A 23424-nucleotide genomic window follows, 5' to 3' on the forward strand; every position below is an offset into this window, starting at 1 on the left:
CACATAACATACAGGGGTGGGCTAAAGTAGGCTTACAGTTAAACGTATGAAAAACATAGGGTTTATTCTTCTATTATTGTTTATTTATTATTAAATTATTTATTTGTATTATTTGTCTTATTGTTGTTGTAGTTATTATTTCATATCTCTACTTACGATTTATCTTTTAGGTAATGATGGAGAAGTGTGTCAACCTATAGATGACAACTAAGAGCTCCATACCAAAGTGTGCTTGAGTATAGCAAGCAGACTACAAGAATGTGTAAATAATGAAGTTGGCAATCTGAGCACTTACAAGATTGTACCTAAGTGCACTGTACCACTGTGACATTCTTTTGAGTTAATAAAGCTATTGTAATCATCATAACCTACATGTCTTTTTTCATACAAATAACTGTAAACCTTGTCTATATATACATATATATGTGTATATATATACATATATAATTATTTACATGGAACAGATTCCAAGTAGAGTAACTATATCTAAAAAGTATAAATATTAATAGTGTAAGGTTTTATTTTCTTCAGTATTTATATAATTTTTCCTGATTTTAATAAACAAAAAAAGATAGGAAGATAGACTATACAGAGGGAAAAATATATAATTCCATATTTATTCATTTGAATTACCTTAATTTTAAATATGTTTTTGTAGAAGATACCTTTCATTTGCATTTATTTTCCTTCCATGAGAGAATAGTAATAAGTTTTCTTACATATTGTTTATCTTGTATATATTTTAGTGATTAAAATTTTCTTTTTAAATGCATTTTAATTTTGGACAAAGAAATAGAAAATACTTTGCAGGCTCAAAATTGTCATTAAAAAAGCAAGGGGTATGTAATGTGTAGTTTTCCCCCAAATAAAACACTGTCTTAACATGGGTTAAAGTGACAGATATGAGAAAAGCATAAAAAGAAATTCAAACACAAAGAAGCCACTTACACTGGAGGCTTCCTTGGCTGACGACTTGAAGTGCACGGGTTTCGGCAACGTGAGCATCCCTTTTATGGAAATAGTAGGCGCGTCACCGCAGCTAGAGGGCCAACTTAAATCTCTGCACTAAAAAAATGTAAAACAGTTGGAATTTTACACTAACATATTGTATTTCTTGAGTTAATGACTTTAGATACAACCTGTAAAAAGTAAACTTTAGTCTACCGAGACATCCTGTTTCATCTACATTAAAATAATTTGACATTTTAATGTTTTAGATATCACATCAATTTCTATCTGGAGGTTAAAAAACACAAACACTTTCATCACACCTACTGATTGATTTTCTTTTAGATTCTTTACTAAATACTGTTTTCTGCAAAATACTACAGAACCCTAAATTCCAAAGAAGGTAATGACCCATTCCCCAGAAGAGAGCAGCGATATATGCTTATATCATGTCTAAAGACCGAATTTTGTCAGACGAGTTGGCATTCACTTCAATAATGTACCTGTAATACTGTGATCCAGATCTGCTCTACTGAAGAACTGTAGAACACTCTCACGTTCAATCTCCCCAAATCTCTTTCGTCTCCCGAGAGAGTAATAGTATCTGAATCGTAAAAGGACAAAGATGTTTGAAAGGCTATGCAATCCTTCCGACCCAATTAAGCTTTGAGACAATCTGATTTTGAGGGCCACATTGAAAAATGCTACCATTATTTTTTTAAGTTGACAATTTAATAAGACAAACATCACACTCCAGTGTTTTATTGAGGTGCTAGGGGAACACATACTATAAAAAAGTAATACACGGCTTAAAAAGTGAACCCAATTATAACAACCTGAGAAATTGAAGTTTAAACTAAGAAAAAATTTCCCAAATAACACCGATGTGGCCTTACTACAAATGCTGCAGAAAGTTCCCTTCATTAATATACTTCAAAACAAACAAAAGATATTTAACTGCTTCACTTTTTTAAAAGCTGCAGTCAGGCCGGAACACTGGAAAAGGAACCACCTGATGTGTGCTCGTGTGCAGATAACACTGCCAGTGTAGGGAGGATCATCTGGAGTTTCCTTCACCTTATCATACACACTTTCAAATTACTGCTGAGCAGAACTAATTCCCTTAAGAATATAAAGGCCGGGCACTTTATTTCTTACCCAGGCTTCTGTTACTCCCCTGCGAGTTCTTCCTGGACGAAGAGCTGCTGGGCACGCTGGACAGCGAATCATGTCTCTGCAGATAGAATCCTTCGTTAGCCAGAAACTGTATACCAGACTTCGAGGATTCTGAAATAATACCTACCCTACCACCAAACTGCATGCTAACCATTTTAAGACTTACTGATAAAAAAAATTCCCACTGTTAGGTAGAAAAGAGGAAAAAAGACTTTTGTGCGTATTATCAGGAAAATCTTAACTATCTTACTAGATAATATATGGAAAAAAGCCTCTGCTGTTTGGTTTGGCTTTATAATAGGGATGAAGAGATGATGGTTTATGTTTCATATTTAAAAGTACTAATAAAAAGCAGTATTATTCAGAAGTGCTCTGTTACTTAAACACCTGTCAAGCGGCAGTAACCAGTGCTCGGCCCCTCTGGACCAGGGGACCAGCTTCACCTGGGAAACTATTACAAAGGCACACTCAGACCCCAGCACGGAGCTACCATACCAAAAGCTCAGGGACGCGGCCTGGTACCCTGTATTTTAACAACCTCTCCACACAATTCGAATACAGGTTGAAAACTGGTGCGATAAAGAACTGAGTCTGCAAAAAATTAACTGGGATCGTTAAGGATTATTTAGAATACACTTCCGTATTAACAGTCTATGTCTCTATATTCACATGCACAGTGCTTTTACTCTCCGTTTTAGGAATATAGGATAGCTGTCTTTTTACTTTTGCTTAGGTATTCCTGCTAATTTTTTAATAATAATCACAGTTCACTTGTATTAAAAATATGTTTTAAATATCAAAAATTTCTCAATTCTTTTTGAAAAAGAGGGCAGTGTTAATATTAATGAATAGTTAAGTCCTACATCTCAATAGAAATACTAATTTTTATTAACTAGTTATATTCATTAAAGAAAGTTAATTCCAAGTGTCTGAGTGCATACCAACTGAGAGATGTAAGACTCATAAAAATAAAATAAAATAAAATAAAAACTACTGCCTTTTTGTATTCAATTGAAAACTTCCTAAAATAATACATGTGGAAAATGTCAAGTGTTTATCTGAAGAGATATTAAAATAGATACATCTACAAAAGATGTAAAACATGTTGTTCCTAATGTAATTCACTGATTTCTAAGTTTTTAGCTTGAAAACAAATTATTGGTTATAATTACATTTACATAAATAATTTACCTGGATGAACCTCTGTGATGAACTTGTAAGATCCAACATAGACTTGCTTAGTCCAGGGGAACCGGGGAGTTTGTTGGTCCTTAAATCACAAACTACAGAGGGACAGGAGTAAATTACTTATTTTTATAGTAAAGAAGAAAAAACACTGGCATTCTACTTAATTACAATGAACTAAATCTTTTTAGGCATACATTTATGATTACATGCAAATCTATTTAGTTAAAACCTAACAAAGTTAATTAGTTTTCAATTATTTTACTTTGTTTGAAACAAAAACCAACAAAAATCAAATAATACATTTTTACATCTACATCAAATATCAGGCAGGCAAAATTCATTCTTTTTGCTGACATTCCTCAATTCTTCATCCCCGAAGTAAAGCTAAGAGAGGTAAGTCCTCTGTGCTAAATGCAATTTAACTATTTAATGAGCACTTATTTTTAAAAAATCAATACTGAATCCTACATAACCCTATATTTCTAGTTTCCCTTCTAAACTGTAAGATCCTCAAAGAATGGAACTCTGCACATTGTGTATTTTAGCAGTGCTAAAACAAATAAATATTTCAATAAATACTTCTGCTTTATTTTTAATACCTCATCCTGAATTCAGGGTTGCGGCAGCAATATATATCTATCAGGCATTTTCTATTTTCTTTTATATTTCTAATCATATCATGAGCTTCTGAATTTATCATTTTCACAGAATAGAGCAGAAAAGGAAAAAGCTAGTAAATATCTATTGCAGAATTTGTGAATGGATAAGTGATATATAAAATATATTCAAAATATCCGTAAACAAAACTTCTTTCAAAAAAGGACAAATAAAATGGATTGAGAACTCACTAACATAATAACTTATGAATCTTTCTATTTTCTATTAGATATGATACCACAAAGAAGTCATGATATTCATTACATCATTTCTGAAGTCTGCTTTTCTCTTATTTGTACATTGTTTTTCATAATAAGACTCTTCTCTTCCAGGGTCTCAGATTTCATCTGACTTGCACATTTGCTAGGAGAGAAACACAAAGAGCCCCCATGGCTGCCCAGCTGAGGAGAAGTGGAAACAAAGAAAGAAGAATCTGAGGATTCTGATAGGTTTTGGTCTTTTTGACTATACCTCTTTTGTACACGTTCAATAAAAAGCTGAACTGTGCAAATAAATAAACACAAAGAGGAAAACAAAAAACAAAAAAATTTCAAACCTGATCCATATAGTCTGGTTGCTTCTGAACAAAGAGGAAAGCGCCGACTCAGGTCTGGTGAGATGCGCTGATTCATATAGAACGGGTTATAGACGTCATAGGCGGGTCCAGCATGGAATGAACTGGAAAGTTCTACCTTTCGATCTCCAAAAGATGCTCTGGCAGATCCTGAAAGCAAATGTTTCTAAAGTTTTACGACATCCTTTTCTTGAAGTTATTAGCCAACAGTTGGTGCATTCGAGGCAAAGGGAAAAAATGTGTTTCAAGTGAAATTCCATGCTAACTCACATGCGTCTGTTATCTAATTAAGCGCACATTTACTGAGCGCTGACCGCGGGGAGCATCCTGCCGGGGGTCAGCCGGGAAGCCTGCTCTCGGGGCAGTTTGGTAAACAGCTGACATTTTTCTCTGCCCTTAGCACGCATTCCAAAATGTTGTGGACAAGGCTACATTTTGTGATCAGTTTCCCTTTATTTTTCTGCTTATACAAAAGCATCTTGTAAGTAAAAAGATTATTTTGGCAGGAGGTGTACTCTTTTCATGAAGACCAGAATATTTATAAAAACTGACCACATGCTGAGGTACACGGAGGAAGTCTCAATCAATTTTAAAGGACTGAAATCATACAGAGTGTGTTCCCGAACACCAGCTCAATAAAATTAGAAATCCAATAGCAAAATAAATAGAAAATATTTATATAAAACACTAAGGACTAAAAATAATCAAAAAAGGAATCTTTAAGAAAAACAAGGTTGAAAGAACTGCTCTACTGGGTATTAAGAATAGAATATTGGCACAATTATAAGATTGATGGAACAACTAAAGGCCCAGAAGGAGACATCCTTTTATGGATACTTGAGTTATAATCAGTGTGGCACTGCACAACAGTAGGAAAATAATGGCCTTTTCACTAAAAGGTGAGAAGGCACCTGAATATTGATATAGAAAAAAAAAATGAAAAAATAAAAACCCTCATCCCAACTAAATATAGTCACACAAGAATTAATTCCACATGGATTATAGCTCTAAATGAAGTGTTAAAGGCAAACCAGTAAAACTTCTATATTAAGTAAATTTATAAGGAAATCTTCATGGCCTTAGGGGAGAGAAGCACTCTTAAAGGGAACATAGCATTAATAAAAAACATTTTTTTGAAATAAACTGAACCACATTAAAATTGAAATTTCACATTTGTCAAAAGACTATTTAAGAGAGTAAAGAGTTAACCCACCAAGTGAGAAGGTATGTGTAACAAATATAACTGGCAAAGGGCTCATATCTAGACGTTACAAGGAACTCCCACAAATCAATAAGCAAAAGACAAGCCTATATATAAATTAGCTTAAGACTTAAGCAGACACTTCAGAAGAGAGCCATTCTACCCAAATGACCAATAATCACGACCCAGTGCTCAATCTCATTGGTCACGAGAAAAATGTAAATTGAAACTCTAATAAGATAGCACTACATGCTCACCAGAATGATAAAAATTTAAAAGTCTGACAATAGCAAGCACTGTCAACAAAGTAGAGCAATGTGAACTATGATACTCTGCTGATGATCACTGCAGGAAGTTTGCTAATTTCTACTAATGCTAAGGATATTTATACCCTCTGACCCAAAAATGCCATTCAGGGACATATGCACAAGTGAAATGCTTGCATATGTGCACCAAGAGACAAGTACAAGCATCATTATCCATAATAGCCAAAACCTGGGAAAAACCCAAGTGTCCATCAACAGTAAAATAGATGAACTGCGGTATATACTTACTGCCCAAAAATGTGTTCTCGTGGGCTATACAGAAACACCACTGTATACATCCATTTAGAATACAATAGAGAAGCACACTTATAGATATAAAACAAACCAAAGCTACCCATAAGGAAAAGAATACATACTGAATATGTGATTTCATTTATATAAAGGTCAGAAGACAGAAAAAAACTAAACCATAATATTTAGGAATATACACTTAGGTGGTAAAAAGGAAGAAAAGCAGGAGAGGAACGATTATAACAGCTGGGACACTGATTAGTCTGAAGTGACTGAAAAGGGGGATGATGAAAACTTTGGGACTTCTGGCGATACTCTTTACTTGATGGTGACTATACATGTTTTGCTTTGTAATAATCACTGAGCTGTATATTTCTTTCTCCTTTATTCTACATAGGTTTTATATCTATTTTTTCTTTTAAAAAATGTATCTTATTGATTATGCTATTACAGTTGTCCCAATTTTCCCCCTTTGCCGCCCTCTGCCTGGTACCCCTTTTCTCTCCCCCTCTTAGTTCATGTCCATGGGTCGTGCATATAAGTTCTTTGGCTTCACCCTTTCCTATACTATTCTTAACATCCCCCTATTTTGTACCTACCAATCTGTACTTCTTAATCTCTGCACCTTTTCCCCCATTGCTCCCCTTCCCCCTCCCCACTGATAACCCTCCAAATGATCTTCATATCTATTATTCTGTTCCTGTTCTCCTTGTTTGCTTAGTTTGTTTTTTAGATTCAGTTGCTGATAGTTGTGAATTTGTTGCCATTTTAATGTTCATAGTTTTTATCATCTTTTTCTTATATAGTTCCCTAACATTTCATATAATAATGGCTTGGTGATGATGAACTCCTTTAGCTTTACCTTGTCTGAGAAGCACTTCATCTGCCCTTCCATTCTAAATGATGGCTTTACTGGATAGAGTAATCTTGGTTGTAGGTCCTTGTTTTTCACCACTTTGAATACCTCTTGCCAGCCCTTTCTAGCCTGCAAAGATTTTTTGAGAAATCAGCTGACAGTCTTACAGGAACTCCTTTGTAGGTAATACTCTTCTTTTCTGTTGCTGCTTTTAAGATTCTCTCTTTATCTCTTACTTTGGCATTTTAATTATGATGTGTCTTGGTGTGGGCCTTTTTGGGTCCACTTGTTTTGGGACTCTCTGTACTTCCTGGACTTGTATGTCTATTTCCTTCACCAAATAAGGGAAGTTTTCTTCCTTTTTTCGAATAAGTTTTTAATTTCTTCTTTTTCCTCTTCTCCTTCTGGCACCCCTATGATTCGGATGTTGGTATATTTGGAGATGTCCCAGAGGCTCCTTATTCTATTATATATATATATATATATTCTTTATTCTTCTTGCTGTTGTGATTGAATGTTTTTTTTCTTCCTTATGTTCCAGATCATTGATTTGACTTTTGGCTTCATCCCCTCCACTGTTGGTTTCCTGTAGATTTTTCTTTATTTTACTTAATGCAACCTTCACTTCTGCCTGGGTCTTTTTTATGCTGTTTCACTACCCAATGAGTTCTTTGAGCATCCTGACAACCAGTGTTCTGAACTCTGCATCTGGTAGGTTGCTTATCTCTATTTCATTTTGTTCTTTGGTGGAGTTTTGCTCTCTTCTTTCACTTGCACCATATTTCTTTGTCTCCTCAATTTGGTAGCCTCCCTGTGTGTGTTTCTGTGTATTAGGTAGAGCTGCTTTGACTCCCTGTCTTAGTAGCGTGGCCTATTGTAGAAAAGACATTGTAAATTGTGTGGGGTGGAGCCTAGGTAATCGCCAGGGTGAGGCAACTCATTTCAGTGCTTTGTAGCTCTGGGCGGGGTGGGGGTGGGGGCTCAAAGGGGGGACAGTGCTGCAGCCTGGCCTCTGGAGATATGCCCAGGGGGAAGCTGTCTCCCAGCACTCAGACTGCTGCCCGTCACTTCACTTTCTCTCCGTATGCCAGCAGTGCCCTTCCAGCTGTTGCCCTGATGCTGAATCCCAGAGGGGGTGGGTCTGCATAAGTCCTGAGACCTTTGTGGGCCCTTTAAGAGGAGTCTCTTGAGAATCCTGCAGTTTTTTCCACCACCCCAACCCCCACTGTTTTTTACAGCCAGAAGTTATAGGGACTTATCTTCCTGGCACTAGAACCCTGAGCCTGGTGGTCTGGTCTGGGGCTGGGATTGCTCACTCCTGAGGTATCCGTCCTGATTTTTATCCACCACATTTGAGTGTGGGACTGCCCGTTCTGCTGCCTCTCCACGTCTCCACCCCTCCTACCCATCTGGCTTCTTTAAATCCTTGGTTGTCAGACTTCCATACGGCTTGATTTTCTGATGAATCTGGGTGATATTTGTCTTGTAGTCTAGTTGTAATTTTTGCTGTAGTTGTACAAGGAGGTAAAGAGTATTTACCTACGCCTCCATCTTGACCAGAAGTCTCTCTGTTTTATATCTAGATCAATTTTTTTCAAAACTAATAATCACATTGGAAATAATAGATACACATAAAGTTTTTAAAAACATTTAAATCACCATGTTTTAATTCTTTTTGTCCTATTTAAATGGAACCAACAGTACACACTACTATTTTCTGAATTATGCTAAGCAGTAAAACAGGTGGTTTCACATCAAATTTAGAAAAGAAAAAATACGGGCTTATGAGGGGAGATTTTATCTTCATCCTGGTTCAAAACACTGTGTGTACAATCCAAGCACGGCCCGTAATCAGCGGGGTGCCAGAAGGAAGCTAGGACGCCAGCGAGCCTTATAATGAGCCGACCGCGTATATGCTCACACTTGAACCATTCGGCACACAAACGCCGCTACAGAAGTCTGTTTACGGTAACGAGGATAGCACTGTCAGGAGCAGGAGCAGCAAAAACGACTCACTGCCTTTCTAGGCTATACCTATAAAAAGAACATTCTGATTTCCTTTTTCCTTTATAAGTAAGCCACTCCAGAACGCCAATTTTGCCCGCAAATAGTATACAGTGATATCATTTTTTAAGTTCAAGAGGAATTTCTCTCGATTTAGAGAACCACAGTGTATAAAATTAAATGTAATGTAATTGTCTACATCTCTCAAAAGCCCTCTTCGAAATTACACTATTAGAGTGCATTCTCTGATGGAGATAGGTACATAGGTGATAAAGCAGGCGCAGTAAAATGTTAATCACAGAATCTGTTACCAAAGCAGAAAGCTACAGCTACAAGTAGACTCATCATCAAGTAAGCAATGCAACAAAACAAATTTCAAGTATTTGAAACATAACTTTAGTTATTATTGATAGTGGTCTGCTCTATCTTTTTTTCAAGATCTCCATATCATCCCATCACTCACAGATGCATATACACATACAGCTCACACATATTCTACTTCTACACTTAGGTACCAAGAATACAGTGATCCCTCACTTATTGCGGTTATTACGTTCCAGAACCCCTGCGAAGTAGGAATCTTACATGTATTCTACACTCTTAAACCTATGCAACAACATACAAAAACAATACCACAAAATCCTGCGATATAGCGAAAAAGCCGCGATAATTAAATATAATATTTTTAAAAGTCCCGCGATACAGTGAGGCTGTGATAAGTGAACAGCGATATAGCAAGGGACTACTGTACTTTCTTGTCTCCAGTAATATAAAGTAGTTCTCTCTTCAATAGGCTAAAAATCAGATGGCTTCACTACGTCCTTAGTGAGGCTATAATTTAAGTATAAATGAATTTCTTACTTATTCAACTCAAAAAGTAAATTTCTAGTGATACAATGAAAAAAAGAAAAACTATCACATATTGCCAGATAGGTATTTCATACTTATTTCCCGGTTATTAAAAAAAGCATAAAATACCCTAAATGTCTAAGAATGGGTAATTTATTAAATAAATAATTTATTAAATAAATTATGGTTCACCCATATAATTTAAGCTCTGGAGCCATTAGAAAGCAATGAATTTGAAAACCTGTTCATAATATATGATGTGAATAAAACAAATTACAAGATTGTTTATATGATTTAATCCCAATGTTGTTAAACAAGTATGAGAGGAGGAGAAAAATCATTAATCACAGTATCCTGTGAGCCAGAGCTTTTAAAAATGATTTTTTAGAGATACTACTGATATATGAAAAACAAGGCACAGGGTTCATCTTTCCTTGTATGTTTAAAAAATATATGTATCACTCCTACCAGGCCCTACTCTCCAATAGATAACAACACTAAACTCTAGACCAAAACCCAAACGAAACACAGACTAAAACCCTGAAGGCACTGGAGAGTAAACAAAAGCGATGCAGAACCTGGAAAAAAGGGAATAGTACACAGTTAGTTCCCTGTTTTTAATAACTTTTAGCCTAAAGGGCAGGCCAAGGTTGGCACTGAGAGGGGTGGGTGAAACACCAATAGTCTTTTTGGCCTGAAGAACTAGAAGGCAAAGTTCAGAGCAATCACAGTGGCTAAAAAGTAAGGCGGGAGCCTTGGAAAGGAGAAAACCCCAAATTATGTGAATAAATAATAAAAACCTAGCTGATCCCTGAACCACACATGTGTGGGACAGACTCCAACTAAGGATAATAAAACTGAGCTGAGGTAAGAGCTGCCACTACCAAGTTGCAGAGTCCAGCCGAGCTGTCTACGAAAAAAGAAAAAAAAAAAAAAAGAAAAGAAAAAGAAAGGAAGAAAAAAGAAAAAATACCTGAGTAATAAAACAGATATGAGTCTACAACATAACATCCAACATCCAGGATACAATCCAAAGGTACCGCCAAACACACACACACACGCAAAACAGAAGAATGTGGCCCATTAAAAAAAAAAAAAAAAAAAGACAATACACAGAATCCAAACCTAGATGACCTAGATGTTAGAATTTGTAGACAAAGATGTTAAAGCTCAGCCCTAACTGGTGTGGGTCAGTTGGTTGGGCCTCGTCCCACAAACTGAAAGGTAGCCAGTTCAACTCCTGGTTCAGTGTTCGTGCCTGGGTTGCAGGTTCATTCCCCAGTCGTGGCACATACGAGAGGCAACCGACCAATGTTTCTCTATCACAGTGGTGTTTCTCTCCCTCTCTTTCTTCCTCCCTTACCCCTCTCTAAAAATAAATAAACAAAATCTTTTAAAAAATAAGAAAGATATTAAGACATAAAATAGGCCCACAATAATTTTAAAAAACAGCAAAGACAGAAACTATAGAAAAAAATGTAAATTCTACAGCTAAAATTACAATGTCTAAAATATGAAATATAAAATTCCCTGGATTGGCTTCACAGCTGGATGGAGATAAAAAAGTAAAGAGACAATGAACGTGAAAATAGATCAGCATTAACCAATCCCAAGAACAGAGAGAAAAAAGATTGGAAGAGAAGTCTCAGAGACACATACAACAGTATCAAAAGGTCCTACATATATGTCACTGGACCCCAGAAGAAAAAAGAAAGGATGGGGAAGAAAATACTATTTGAAGAAACAGTCTAGATCTTGATAGGAATTTTCATTACACTGGTATGTGCATTTGCCAAAACTCAAAGATTACACACTTAAAACTTGGACAGCTCATTATGTATAAAGTATATGCTGAAAGAAGACTAAACAGATACTGAACTCTAGTAAATGATATATATGCTTAAATATTTAGAAGGAAGTCTACTTACTGATGTCCACAGTTTACTCTGACATGCATTCTCCCGTGCAAAAAAGGATTAGTAGCACACATCGAAATGGACGAATAGATATGTAATAAATATAGTAAAATATAAATGTAAGAAACTATGTGGTAGATATATGACATCTGTCCAGAAACTATTCAGCCACGCACTATGAAAAATACATTTATTGAAGAAAATACAAGATACAAGAAACACTGTACACAGGACAATGATGCCTCAGTCCCCTTCAAAGTAGGCACCTTGGGACCTCACACAGTTCTCCCAATCTCCATAAGCTGTCCTGTCTATTTTCCTGAATCTCATCAACAGTCTGAAATCTCTTCCCTTTCAAAGGTGATTTTAGTTTTGGGAAAAACCAGAAATCGCAGGGCACCAAATCTGGGCTGTAGTGGAGCTGAGTCACCTGGGTGATTTGATATTTTGCAAAAAAGCTCTGCATGAGATGTGATGCATGAGCAGGCGCATTGCTGCGATGAAGCTGCCAATCACGAGTTGCCCGTAGCTGTGACCTTCTGAGTCATCCAAATAGCTTCCTCAGAGGAATGCTCAAGCTTAATGCAGTTGGATGCAGATTCACTGCTCTACTCGCTCAGTCATTTTGAATGTGATGGCCACATGGTACACATGCTCACTCAATGGCATCTACCGCTCCCACTGACTAGTACAGTGAGGTCGTCATTGTTCACATATGCACATCCCAGGCCACTCTCCTTGGCTGCCAGGCTACATTGATGTCCCGCACACCATTCTTGTTATATTAACAATGGCTGGACTTTTTCCAGACAGAATCCATATATAGATATTCACCATTAAGTTTTTTAAATTTTTCTATATGTTTGAAATTTTTCATAATAAAATTTTGAGGGAAAATAATCATTGTGACTGACTGTGCCAATCCACTAGAACAAAATTATTTTTTTAAATGTAAGAGTTACAGGTTGTTTCCTTTTCATTAGTCCAGTGACCTCTACAACATTAGCCAAAATTCAGCCAATGAATATACTTCATTCATGCAGCTATTTAGACTGGCAAGTGTATTTATAGGCTGGGGACTATAGTGGTGTAGGAAGATTAGAAAAAAGACTACTTCATTGCTTCCTTATTTCTTTTGATACCAAACTTTAGAAAACAGTAGACAGAATGTCTCCTATATTTAGTAATCAAATACAGAGAATTCATCTACTTTTCTTTCTAGATATGTGAAGAATAACTGATGTACTATTGTTACATTAGTCCTTTAAAAGAAGCCAGATCTAAGTACAAATGTGTTGTATTATGGTCAGATATTGTACATTAAGTTCCTCTATAGAAAGAACAAAACATAAAAAGTGAAATATAAAATCTATACACAAAAGAGCGCAGTCACAGCATTTAAAAGCTGCAGGTTGATTTTTAAACCCTGCCCTTTCATTGTTTACCTTCAAGTTCTTCTAGATGTGAAGGAGTTCCTTGTAGCCTGGGCTGAATGTAAGATAACTTAAACTTGGGCACCACAAACGGTACTTGTTTGCCATCAGATGGTAATTTGGAGAGTAAATAATCCTCAGTACAGCCAACCTGAGGCTTCACGGAAACAGCAGTCAGTGGAGGCACACAGATTGTAGGACTGTAACTACTGGAGACGGCTGTTTTAAAGTCCCTTTCCATGGAAGCTGCATGGAAAAGAAGGGGAAAGAAAAGAAAAAGAAAAAGATTACAAATATACATGTAGATTCATATAAAATAATCTAAGCTTAACATGCTTTGGTATGTATTCAATCATTTTAGAAAAAAACTGCAGATACATAAACTGTTCTTGGGTCCTATCAAGCACATCTGGATTCTACATTAATTCTGTCCAGCCAATATTTGAGCAATTAATATACTACTTCCAAAGTATATTAATTTATCATAATGGTAAGTGTAGTTTTTAAAGAGTCCCATTTCCACAAAAGAGTTCATAGATGGAAAACAAGTTTACTTTGAAGTTAATTACACAATACTTTCAAGTAAAATCCAGTCATTTAAAGATACTCTCAACAAACCAATTCTTGTTGTCAATATTAATGGTTAACATCAGTCTTAAATACATAAAGCAACTCTGAAAAAAAACCTAAATTTAGGTCTCCAAGTCTATAAAGATCTTCACCAAATCCCAAAATAAAATATACAAAGACCCTAATATAAGCGCAACTCTCCCCATGCTAGCACCTCCGACCTCTGCTGTCCCTTCCCTAAAACGATCTGTAATGCCTAAAATGTGTGAGTTACGACCGGGAGGTGAGGGACACCTGGAGTTAATCTATGTAGAATCAGTATTGCTTGTAGAATGAAATAACTCCAGCTACTATTGTGTGTTGATTTAACATTTTAATGCAAAAAAGAAGGCTTCATACTCAAATATGCTAGGCAGCTATGCTCTAGACCAGTGGTTCTCAACCTTCTTAATGCTGCGACCCTTTCATACAGTTCCTCATCCTGTGATGACCCTTGACCCCAACCATAAAATTATTTTCGTTGCTACTTCATAACTGTAATTTTGCTACTGTTATGAATCGTAATGTAAATATCTGATATGCAGGATGTATTTTCATTGTTACAAATTGAACATAATTAAAGCACAGTGATTAATCACCAAAACAATATGTAATTATATATGTGTTTTCCGGTGGTCTTAAGCGATCCCTGTGAAAGGGTCGTTCGACCCCCAAAAGGGTCGCGACCCAAGGTTGAGAACCGCTGCTCTAGACTAAGAAATACAGGAAAGAGCCAATGAAAAATGAAGTTCCAGTCATAGCCCTGAGGAGATGAGGAAACCATGTAATAGAAGGAAATCTCCAAGCCTCCTTGATAAACATGGGTCTTGGTCAATTTATGGTTCTCTTCTCTCCACGGGTCCTTTTCTTTATTGCTCAAGCACCCACAAAAGGCATTTTCAACGCACTGTTCACAAAATGGACATTAAAACATTTGCCAGAGTATGTCGTCCCCCAAACACACCCAATACTTCTCTCCCTACCTTTGCCCACATTTCATCCACCTGTAATATTCACACCCAGTGCTCAGCTTCCCTTCCTTCCTTCCTCCCGCTCAGCTCACGAATCGGCTTCATGCTTCCATACCTGACGCCACCTGCTTTGTGGGACTGTCCCAGGGTGCCTCCCGGGTTGAATTCGTGTCTCTCCGCCATGCTCCAAGGTATTTTAATACTTGCTGAGGGTGCCTTGTATTTATGTTTCTGCCTCTCCCACAAAGTGAGGAAATATGTCTTACTTACCCTTAGATTACAAAATGCCACAAATAAATGTGCGTTGAAGTCAAAGTAAAATGAAACTCACGGTTGTGCTTTTCAGTTTCACCGGAAAAACACCCTCTACAGCAACTCTTTATAAATTCTGTGGCCATTACATTCAATTTCCAATATTGAGCCAAAGATACAAACTTCCAATTTTAATATTGATCTGTTGATAGAATAGAAAACAAGTTAAAATGGTCACGCTTAATGCCATTAGGTATCACTAAATACAGTAAATCATATCTTCCTTTCTAAGATGTTCAAATGTTTAGAGGACAATAGATTTTTGTTCTTATTAATTTTTGTATAACCTGGGCTCCATATAAGTTAATAAAATAACATGCTTAAAAATAACTAAACAATTTCAATGTTAATCTGGAAAAAAGAAAATCTCCACTCTCAATATTCTCGTTAGCCTTGTATATCTCAACTGATGACCAAGCAAAATTTGAAACATAAAATCACACTCATAAAAATAGTGTGAGAAAAGTTTCACTTGCTCCAAATTAATTCTTTTGGTAATCCAAAGACCCTACAATGGGGGCCAATAAACAAATAACTTCATACTTTGTGAGACAGTTTAATGCTTAGAATTATGCTAACAGAAAAGTATGTTTTAAACACTGTAAACACACACATGACCCCAGCTCACTAAGTCACAAATAAGATATACTGGAGGAAAAGGGCGTCTGTTTTAAATTTACCTGAAATATAAAACTACATAAGAACTTCATGTCCAGGAGACACATCAGTTGCAGGGACAATGCACCAATCACAAGGAATGGCATTCCATGGACAAATTAATTGGCATTCAAGAGCAAGATTCCTGGCTTTCAGGTTCGAGATGGCAGAGTAGGAAAATCCTGAGCTCACCTCCTCTCACTGACACCAACACTACAACTACATATGGAACAGCTCTCTCTAAGAGTGAACTGAAGACTAGCAGAAGAGATTTTCTACAACTACAAATATAAAGAAAAAGCCACACTGAGAGGGGTAGGAGGGGCAGAGACTCAGTCTAGTCAGGACCCACCCTACCCTCCAATCCCCATGAGGTGACCCACAAGTGGGAGGGATGTCACAACTATGGAGATTCCGCCACCCAAGAGCGAGGGGTCCAAGCCCAAGCTTGGGGGGGGGGATGCCTGCACCAGGAAGAGGAGCCCCCATAACAGAGCACTGTAGGAAACCAAGACTGTGCTCTTTCCAAGTCCCAGCGCAGGGGCAGCAGCCTGAAAAGCACCCGGGTCACACCTCAAGGTGGGACATTGACTAATTTCAGGCAATGTGCTGGAGGGACAGAGATCTTTCTCCGGAATTAGAGGGGCTGGTGGGCGCCACTTCTCCCCCCTTTCTTTACTCTCTTCCACCTAACTGGTCTGATGCTGACAGGTGCCATTTCTGATGCTCTCCATTAACCTTGCTAACACTGATCATTCCATCCTGGCATTTCCCTGAGGACCCACCCAGGTTGGCATCCCTCCAAAGGAGCCCTACACATCTGGTGGGCAGCCGCAGTTGGTACTAGCACGTAGTAGCCTGTCTGCAACAGTATCATGAACCCTAAAGCAACCACTAAAATAAGAAAATAGAGGTTTAGCCAATGAGCTTAAAGTTGATCAAATGGAATTATTTTTTAAAAAGTCTTAATATAAAAGAAAGCAGAAAAAGGGGGGAGACAAAGAACAGCTGGAATGAACAGTAAACACATAGTAAGATTATACATTAGGTGGAACATAAAACAGGTGGGAGGAATAAAAAACAGCAAAATGATACATTGAAATCTAACTGTATCTATAATCACATTAAGTGTAAGTGCTCTAAACATGCCAATTAAAAGGCAGAGATTGTCAGACTGGCTAAAAACACATGACCCAACTATATGCTGGCTACAGGAAATGTACTTTAAATATAGACACAAATACATTAAAAGTAAAAGGATGGATATCCCTTGTGAATATAGACAAAAAAAATTCTCAATAAAATACTAGCAAACTGAATCCAGAAACATGTAAACATCATAATCAAGTGAGATTTATCCTAGGATTGCAAGGTTGGTTTAACATCTGAATATCAATTCATGTAACACATTACATAATAAAATATGCAACAAAAATCACATGATCATCTCCATGGATACAAAGGATCGGAAAACCCCAATACTCATTCATGATAAAAAAGAAAAAGAAGGGAAGCTGATCAAACAAGCACTAGAAGAGAATCTTCTCAACAAAATAAAGAGTATCTATGAAAAAGCTACAGTTAACATCACAGTAGCTGCTGACAGACTGAATGCGTTCCCTCTAAACCGGAGCAAAAGACAAGGATGTCTGCTCACACCACTCCTGCTCAACAATGTGCTGGAGATCCCAGCCAGCACAATCAGACTAGGTGGCTATAAATGGCACCCATGCTGGAAACGAAAAAGTAAAACTCTATTTACAGACAACTTGATCTTGTAAATAAAAAGAGCAAAGGAATCCACTAAAAACTATTAGGAATAATCAACAAGTTGCATGCAGTTGCAAAGGTAAGATTGATTACAAAAATTAGTTGTATTTCTATACACTAAAAATGAACAACCCAAAACGGAAATTAAGAAATCCCTTCTATTCATAACAACTAAAAGAACCATAAGATACTTAGGAATACTTTAACAAGAGAAGTGTAAGACCTGTGCACTGAAAACTACAAAACATCATTGAGAGATATTAAAGAAGCCTTCGATAAATGAAAAGACATCCCATTTTCATGAATTGAAAGACTTAATATAATTAATATAGCAATACTCCCCAAATTTTCCACAGGTTTAACACAATCACTTTCAGCTTCTTTACAGAAACAGTGATCCTAAAATTCATGTGGAAATGCAAAAAACAAAACAGTCAAAACAATGTTGAAAAAGAAGAACAAAGTTGGAAGATATACTTCTTAACTTCAAAATTTACCACAAAGCAATAGTAATTAAGACTGTGACATTGGCATAAGGACAGACATATAATCAATGGGATAAAAGTGAGAGCCTAGAAATAAACCCTTACATTTATGGTCAATCAAGGTGTCAAGAAATTTTAAAGATAAAATAGTAGTCTTTTCAAAAAATGGTGCTGGGACAAATGGATACTCACATGCAAAAAAAAAAAAAAAAGGATGACTACCACATACTGTATACAAAAATTAACTCAAAATTTATCACCTACATGTAACAGCTAAAATTACAAAACTCCTAGAAGAAAACAAAGATCTAATTAATTCTTTGTGAACATGGGTTAGGCATGGATTTCTTAGATACGACACCAAAAGCACAGCAATAAAAGAGAATGTAGATATATTAAATCAAATATCAAAGTTTTGACATATTAATCAAAGTTTAAAACTTTGTGCTTCAAAAGACACCATCAACAAAGTGAAAAGAGAGTTCAAAGACTAGGAAAAGATATTTGCAAATCATAAACCCAATAATGAATTTATATCTAGAATATATGAAGGACTATTACAACTCAATAATAAAAGAAAAATATCACAATTTAAAAATAGGCAAAGGATTTGAACAGACACTTCTAGAAAGAAATATATAAGAAGATAAAATAACACAGGAAAGTATGTCCAACACCATTAGTCATTAGAAAAATGCAAATTAAATCTACAATGAGATAACACTACACAGTTACTGAAAAGGAAAAAAAATGCAAAGATGGGTCATTCAAGAGTTTGCAAACATGTAGAAGAAGTAGAACTCTCATATTAAACAGGTTGCAATATAAAATGGTTTGGCAGTTTCTTAAATAAAGCTCACACCTACTTTATATGATCAAGACATTCCATTCTCAGGTCAAGAAAAAAGATTTATACACTACTGTTCATAGTAGCTCTACTTGAAATAGCCCCAAACTATCAAATGTCCATCAACAGGCAAATAAACAAATTACTGTATTTTTCGCACTATAGGACGCGCCTGACCATAAGATGCATCTAGGTCTAGAAAAAAACAATAAAAAAAAGAATTCTAAACCAAATGGTGTACTAAAATATTTAATAAGATATAACAGAATAATATTTCAACCATGTAAAATGAACAGCAGTCAACAGGAGTATTAAGAACTATCATCACTGTCATTAACAAATGTGGAGACACTTTAAGGTTCAAGTACTCTTCTAGTTTTCTGGGAACCCCAAGAACTCATCATCACTAGTGTCAGAATTTATGAAGCTCAGTTGTTCACAAACACTGATATCACTTTCTTTGCTATCTTCATATATGATACTGTCTTCAGTTCCATCTAAGGCATTGCTAATGCCATGTTTTTTGAATGACCGTACAACCGTTTCATCCTTCACTGACAGGTCAGGTAATACACATCACGGTCTGTGACACAATATTTGCTCAATAAGATGCACAGACATCTCCCCGCACCTTTGTGGGGGAAAAAAAAGTGCATCTTATGGAGCGAAAAATACAGTATACTGTATCTATACAATGAAATATTATTCAGCAATCAAGGAATAACCCATCTGTGGGTTGATGTCTTTCCACCAGTACTGGTAGATTTTCCCGTTCTGAAAAATCCTCTTTCATTATCTCTTTAAACATTGCTTTGCCTATTCTCTTTTTCCTCCAGAAACTCCAATTTATTAGACTTCCTCACTATAACTTCTCCTTCTGATCATTCTAATTTCCGTGTCTCTTAATCTCTTATATTTTCCATTTCTGTCTCTTTGAGCTGTGTTCTGAATTATTTATTCTGCTCTATATTCCAGAATCTGTGGTTAAATGCAACAAATGAGTTTTGAGTTTTTATTATTGAATTTTTCATGAATAGAAATTACATTGTTCTTTTTTTAACCAGTTCTGTATCTCTGTCACTTTTAAGCTCCCTCCATCTATTTTTAAACCTGTCTTTTATATACTTAAATAGCCCATTATAGTTATTTTAATAATCTGTGACTGCTAATTCCAATACATAAAGCTTTTGTAAGTTTACTTCTAATTATTTATTGTTTCTGCTGATTCTTGCACAAGTTGTCTTATTTCTTTGTGCACTTGGGTTATCTCTGGCAATAAATTAATGATCATTGACTTCAAAACTCCAAGTCAAAGATGGAAAGTATATGCCTACGAGAATAGTTGCATTTGCTTACCAGATGATTCAAAATTCATGCTTTCACAAATAACCCCATGTTAAAATGGGCAAAGGATGTGAATAGATATTTCTTCAGAAAAGATCAACAAATGGCCAATAAACACATGAAAAGGTTCTCAACATCATTAGTCATTAGGAAAATGCAAATCAGAACCACAATGAGATACCACTTCACACACACAAGGATGGCTCTAGTCAAAAAGACAGACAAAGAAGAGCTGGCGAGGATGTGGAGACTGGAACCATCATATACTGGAGGAAATGAAAAACAGTGCAGCTGCTTTGTGAAAACAATTTGGTAGTTCCTCAAGAACTTAACCACAGAGTTAACATATGACCCAGGAATTCCACTACTAGGGAAACATATCTATGAGATTGAAATATCGATTTCCACACAAATGTCCACAGCACATTACTCATAGCAGCCAAAAAGTAGATACAATCCAAATGTCCATTACTAATGAACAGAAAAACAAAATGTGGTATATTTATGTAACAGAATATTATTCAGGCATAAAAATAAAGTACTGATTCATGCTACAACATGAATAAACCTCAAAAACATTATGGTAAGTGAACAAAGCAACACCAAAAGGGGCACATATTGTATGATTTCATTCATAGGAAATGCCCAAAATAAGCAAATTGACAGAATGTAGACTAGTCACTTCCTGGGGTTTGGAGGAGGGGAAGAAATAAGGATTGACCAATAATGAGTATATGGTTTCTTTTCAGGGTGATGAAAATGTTTGGGAATTAGATAGTAATGACGGTTGCATAACTTTGTGAATATGTAAAAAACAAAACAAAACACTAAATTGTGCATTTTAAAAAGATGATTGTATGGTATGTGAATTACATGTCCATAAAAAAGAATTTTAAAAATTCACATTTTGAAACTTTTTAAGACCACCACGGTGATGTAAATTTCTCCCATGGTCTGGTGGCTTCAACTTCCCAAGGACAGGTTTTTTTTTCCCCTGTTTTACTTGGCATCAAGGCAACTTTCACTGCAGGTCCTTGAAGGAGGTAGAGTGAGTTTTCATCTTTTACATGACATCACAGATCTTTGGGATCCCAGAATCATGGGCAGCAAGTCCCTGGTTAGCTACCTTCGCCTAAGCTCTGTGCTGACTTCTCACTAGGCCTCCCATCCTGCAAATCCACCAAGTTCTTACCCTTATCCAATCAAATTCTCCCAAATAAGACACAAGGGCTCCTTCAGCCTCTCAGATTTTCAGCTTTCTCTTAGGTTTTAACATACCAATTCCTAACTACCATTTAATTTTTTTTTAAATACAGCATTCTTGGCTATTTTCAGTGTGAACGGTTTTTCTAGTATCTTAACTATAATCCCCCCAAGTGACAAACCACTCTTTTCTTTTCAAGTTAAAATTAACTCTAGTGAGTTAGGGTAGGATTTGCAAAAACTCAAGACAGTCTGACAGAACTTACATTAAAATAGCTTCAGTATAGATGTAACCTAAGGTGATTTCTGTAGCGCTAATTAAGACTTAAATAGCTAATAAAATAAAAAGTTTACTTTAGAAAAAATGAAACACAAATTTGAAGGGGAGTCTCGCTTTAAAAGAAGCCGGGGTGGGTGGCTTTTCTCTTAGGTATCAAGGCTCTTTATACGACTCATGTAAATAAGATTGCAGCAAGGAGGCCTAAGGAAAAAAACAGCAGACACATGCACACATATATGGGAACTTGACATGATACTTACAGGTCATCGAAAGGAAAATAAATAAGACTGGAAAAAAAGATTACCCATCCGGGAGGAAAAAACTAGATCGTCCCACGTCACACCACACAAAAATCATTTTCACACGTATTAAGGACATAAATATAAACGGCAACATTTTAAAGCTTTTAGAAGAAAATATCAGACTACATCTCTATGACCTCAGGAAAGGGAAACATTTGTTAAACAAGATGCCAAAAGCATGAACCATAACGAAAAGGGGGGGGGGCATATTCAACTACATTAAACTATAGAATATGTCCATCAAAACCACTGTAAAGAAAGTAAGAAAACAAGCTACTTACTAGGAAAAGGATACTTGCCACATGTATAACAGACAAGGGGTTAATATACGCAGAATACAATATATTTTTTTAAAAAAAGACCTTTAGAAATCAACTTGTAAAAGATTTTTTAAAACAATAAAAACTAGGCAAAAGACATGTATAGCCATCCCCTAGAAGAGGAATTATAAAAGGTTCAACATCGTTAGTAACGCAGGAAATGTAAATTCACCCCCCGTGGGCTAACATTGCCTCACCCACCAGATTGTTGAAGAGAAAAAATTCAGTTAAATACAAATGTTATTGTACAAAGGTCTCAGTGTTGTTGAGAAAGGGAACAAAGCAAACACTTAACACACAGCTTGTGAGAGTATAAACTGGTACAACCACTTTATAAAACAATCCAGGATAACCTAGCAAAGCTGGGCTTGCCTAGCAAAGCTCCACTTGTAGAAAGCAAGCTAAGGAGACTCTTGCAGAAGGGAGGGGAGAGAGGAAAAAAGAAATACAGCTGACCCTTGAACAACACGGGTTTTGAACAGCCATCAGTCCCCTTACACACGGATATTTTTCAATAAATACTCTAAGTGTATTTTCTCTTCTCTATGACTTTAGTATAAGAACACAGTATATAATACATATGGCATACAAAATAGGGGTTCACCGCCTGTGTTATCGGGAAGGCTTCCTGTCAGCAGTAGGGTATTAGCAGTTCGGTTCTGGGGCAGGCAAATTTATACAATGATTTCTGATGGCACTAGAGGTCAGCACCCCAACTTCCACATTGCCCAAGGGTCAACGGTATATTAGTGCGTAAATGGTGTATTTTCTTCCACTCTCTACTTCTATTTCCTCTTTTTTATAGCTTTATTGAGGTACAATCGACTTACAGTAAATTGCACATATTTAAAAGGTACAATTAAATAAGTCATAGATATGTATACATCGATGAAAGCATCTTCGCAATCAAGGAAATGAATACAGCCATCAGCCTGCAAAGTTGCCTCATCCCCTTTTTAACTGCC

The 23424-nt window shown here is 36.3% G+C and overlaps 1 protein-coding gene across 1 annotated transcript in view; it reads right to left on the reverse strand.

Annotated features, from left to right (window-relative positions):
• TC2N (tandem C2 domains, nuclear) overlaps positions 1–23424 on the reverse strand; it is a 40187-nt gene that overhangs the window by 14358 nt on the left and 2405 nt on the right. The window contains exons 2-8 of the mRNA XM_090271312.1: positions 15271–15393; positions 13372–13605; positions 4526–4693; positions 3316–3407; positions 2107–2182; positions 1452–1552; positions 949–1065 (exon numbers count right to left, since the gene is read on the reverse strand). Of these exons, the coding sequence (XP_090127438.1) occupies positions 949–1065; positions 1452–1552; positions 2107–2182; positions 3316–3407; positions 4526–4693; positions 13372–13605; positions 15271–15337 (855 nt within the window). The 5' untranslated portion in view covers positions 15338–15393. The remainder of the gene's footprint in view (positions 1–948; positions 1066–1451; positions 1553–2106; positions 2183–3315; positions 3408–4525; positions 4694–13371; positions 13606–15270; positions 15394–23424) is intronic.

Source organism: Furipterus horrens, unplaced genomic scaffold (assembly GCF_987537825.1).
Source record: "Furipterus horrens unplaced genomic scaffold, mFurHor1.1.pri manual_scaffold_3, whole genome shotgun sequence".
NCBI classification, from domain to species: domain Eukaryota; kingdom Metazoa; phylum Chordata; class Mammalia; order Chiroptera; family Furipteridae; genus Furipterus; species Furipterus horrens.